Source organism: Rhinopithecus bieti, unplaced genomic scaffold, assembly GCF_001698545.2.
Source record: "Rhinopithecus bieti isolate Rb0 unplaced genomic scaffold, ASM169854v2 scaffold_83015, whole genome shotgun sequence".
NCBI classification, from domain to species: Eukaryota; Metazoa; Chordata; class Mammalia; order Primates; family Cercopithecidae; genus Rhinopithecus; species Rhinopithecus bieti.
The window spans coordinates 23,938-26,264 of record NW_016830247.1 but is presented as its reverse complement, the minus strand read 5'-3'; the positions used below and the strand labels follow the sequence as shown (position 1 = coordinate 26,264).

The window sequence follows — 2,327 nt, the reverse complement described above, 5'->3', positions numbered from 1 at the left end:
TTTTTTTTTTTTTTTTTGGTTTTTTAGTACAGATGGTTTCATTATGTTGGCCAGGCTGGTCTGAACCTCCTGGGCTCAAGCGATCTGCCCACCTTGACCTCCCAAAGTGCTGGGATGGTACAGGCCTGCGCCACTACCCCCAGCTAATTTTTTGTATTTTTTGTAGACACGGGGGTTTCGCTGTGTGTCCCAGCCTGGTCTCGACCTCCTGGGCTCAAGTGATCTGCGTGACTCGGCCTCCAAAACTGCTGGGATTGCAGGAGTGAGCCACCACGTCTGGCTGATTGCTGCATCTTGAAATGCCCCACATTCTGTCTAAGTGACGGCGGGCCATTGTGGTCTCAGAAATTCAGGCTCTCTTCCTTCTAATAATTTACAGATCACCCAGTAATAGCCTCTAAACACGTTCATTGTAGTGATGCTCATTTCTCTTCAACGGAACAGAACTCCCCATCCCTCTGCCTGATCAGATCCATCACCAGAGAAACCATGTTATCTCTGGGACTCACTTCCCTTCCTTTATTTATTGAGTGGGAGTGTCAGAATGTCCCCACTGAATAAAATTACATAGTCACATCCCTGCCTCCCCAACAGGGGTCTGTGTATCTTTCAGGGTAAGACTAGCCCCACGGAAACTACTAACAACATTAACCAATCCCCTCCCAAAGACTCAAGGCTGCTTTGCCCATAGGAAACCTGTCATCCCCAATCGATATTTCTCCCACAGACCCCTGGCTCCCTGTTTTCATCTGACTTCTCCCCACGTCCTCACTCAGGGACAGATAAACCCCGGATGGAGAAATGCAGCACCTGATTCCAGGTGACTGACTGGCCGGGTTTCACTGATTTCTCCCTCCACAGGACCAAAGGTCCTGCAGCTGGAAAGACTCAGACTGTTTCTCTTGCAGGTCAGACTGCTCCCGGTACCATGGATGGAGACGACGCCTTTGCAAGGAGACCTAGGGCTGGGGCTCAAATACCAGAGAAGATACAAAAGGTAAAGTGATCTGGAGCGGGCAGAGTAGTAGCCCAGGGGACAATGTGGGGTGACTAGGTTTCTGAGGAGGGGAGGACAAATATACTGGGGACAAGGAGCAGGGTCTCGGTGTGATCCGGACCCCTGGGAGCCTCCCATCCTCGCTCTGTCATCACCTAGCATCCCTGGAGACAAGTCTGTGACCATGCACTACATTTGGTGACTCTCAGTCCATTCTGGAAGGCGGGAAGAGAGTCAGCCAGCAGCATTAAAGCCCTACTGTGTGGCAGGGGAGAAGCTAGGGTAGGTCCCCGATGTTGTCTCAGTTAGCCATGGCATCAACCAGGACGGATTATCATCTCCACTTCCTAGATCCAGCACACAGGAAGCGGCTCCAGCTGAATGGCAGACATGCCTAGCTGAGTCACTGCCAGAATTCCTTTTTCTTTTTTCTAGGCCTTCGATGATATTGCCAAATACTTCTCTAAGAAAGAGTGGGAAAGGATGAAAGTCTCAGAGAAAATCGTCTATGTGTATAAGAAGAGAAAGTATGAGGCCATGAGTAAACTAGGTAATAGAAAGTTCTAGGTACAGACAAGTTTGGGGACACATGAGCATCCCTTTTCCTGCCTAGGCTACTTCTTAGACTGCAGAAAGTACCCCACATTTTCTTCTATGCAGGGAAAAATCACAAGGCAGCTTCTGGGTGTTCTGCTCTTCTGTATCCTGTCAGGGCTGAGGGCAGGGACTGGCAACAGTGGAGCTCATACCTGGATCCTGCACATTTCTTACGCTTAGGCGTCTGTTCTGATGAGTCCAAGTGTCTCTTTGGCATCCCAGGCCCCCCATACCCCGCTTCACACACACACACCCTACCTTCTCTCGGCTTGTTTCTCTCTCTCCCTCTTTTTTTTTTTCCCCCCCCCTTTTTTTTTTTTTTTTTTTTTTTTTTTGAGTCTGAGTCTCACTCTGTCACCCAGCCTAGAGTGCAGTAGTGCAATCATAGCTCATTGCAGCCTCAAATGCCTGGCTTCAACCAATCCTCCAGCCTCAGCCTCCCAAAGTGCTGGTACCACAGACATGAGCCACCATGCCAGGCCTAAGCTTGTCTCTTAAGGCATAAACATTTTGCTTCTTTCTAGGTTTCAAGATCACCCTCCCACCTTTCATGCGTAATAAACAGACCACACACTTCCAGGGGAATGATTTTGATAATGACCCTAACCATGGGAATCAGGGTGAGTAGATGGAAAGGGGCTGGAAAGGGTCTCCTGAAGCCCAACTGCTTTTCAGTTCAGCTACCTGGGAAAGATCCTCAGACATTTGTTCCCTCATACACAGCAGGGCTGAG

The 2,327-nt window shown here is 49.4% G+C and overlaps 1 protein-coding gene across 1 annotated transcript in view; it reads left to right on the top strand.

Annotated features, from left to right (window-relative positions):
• The window catches only part of LOC108524300 (protein SSX7-like), a 20,426-nt gene that overhangs the window by 3,038 nt on the left and 15,061 nt on the right, over nt 1-2,327 (top strand). The window contains exons 2-4 of the mRNA XM_017865347.1: nt 909-997; nt 1,433-1,547; nt 2,119-2,214. Coding sequence (XP_017720836.1) covers nt 929-997; nt 1,433-1,547; nt 2,119-2,214 — 280 coding nt within the window. The 5' untranslated portion in view covers nt 909-928. The remainder of the gene's footprint in view (nt 1-908; nt 998-1,432; nt 1,548-2,118; nt 2,215-2,327) is intronic.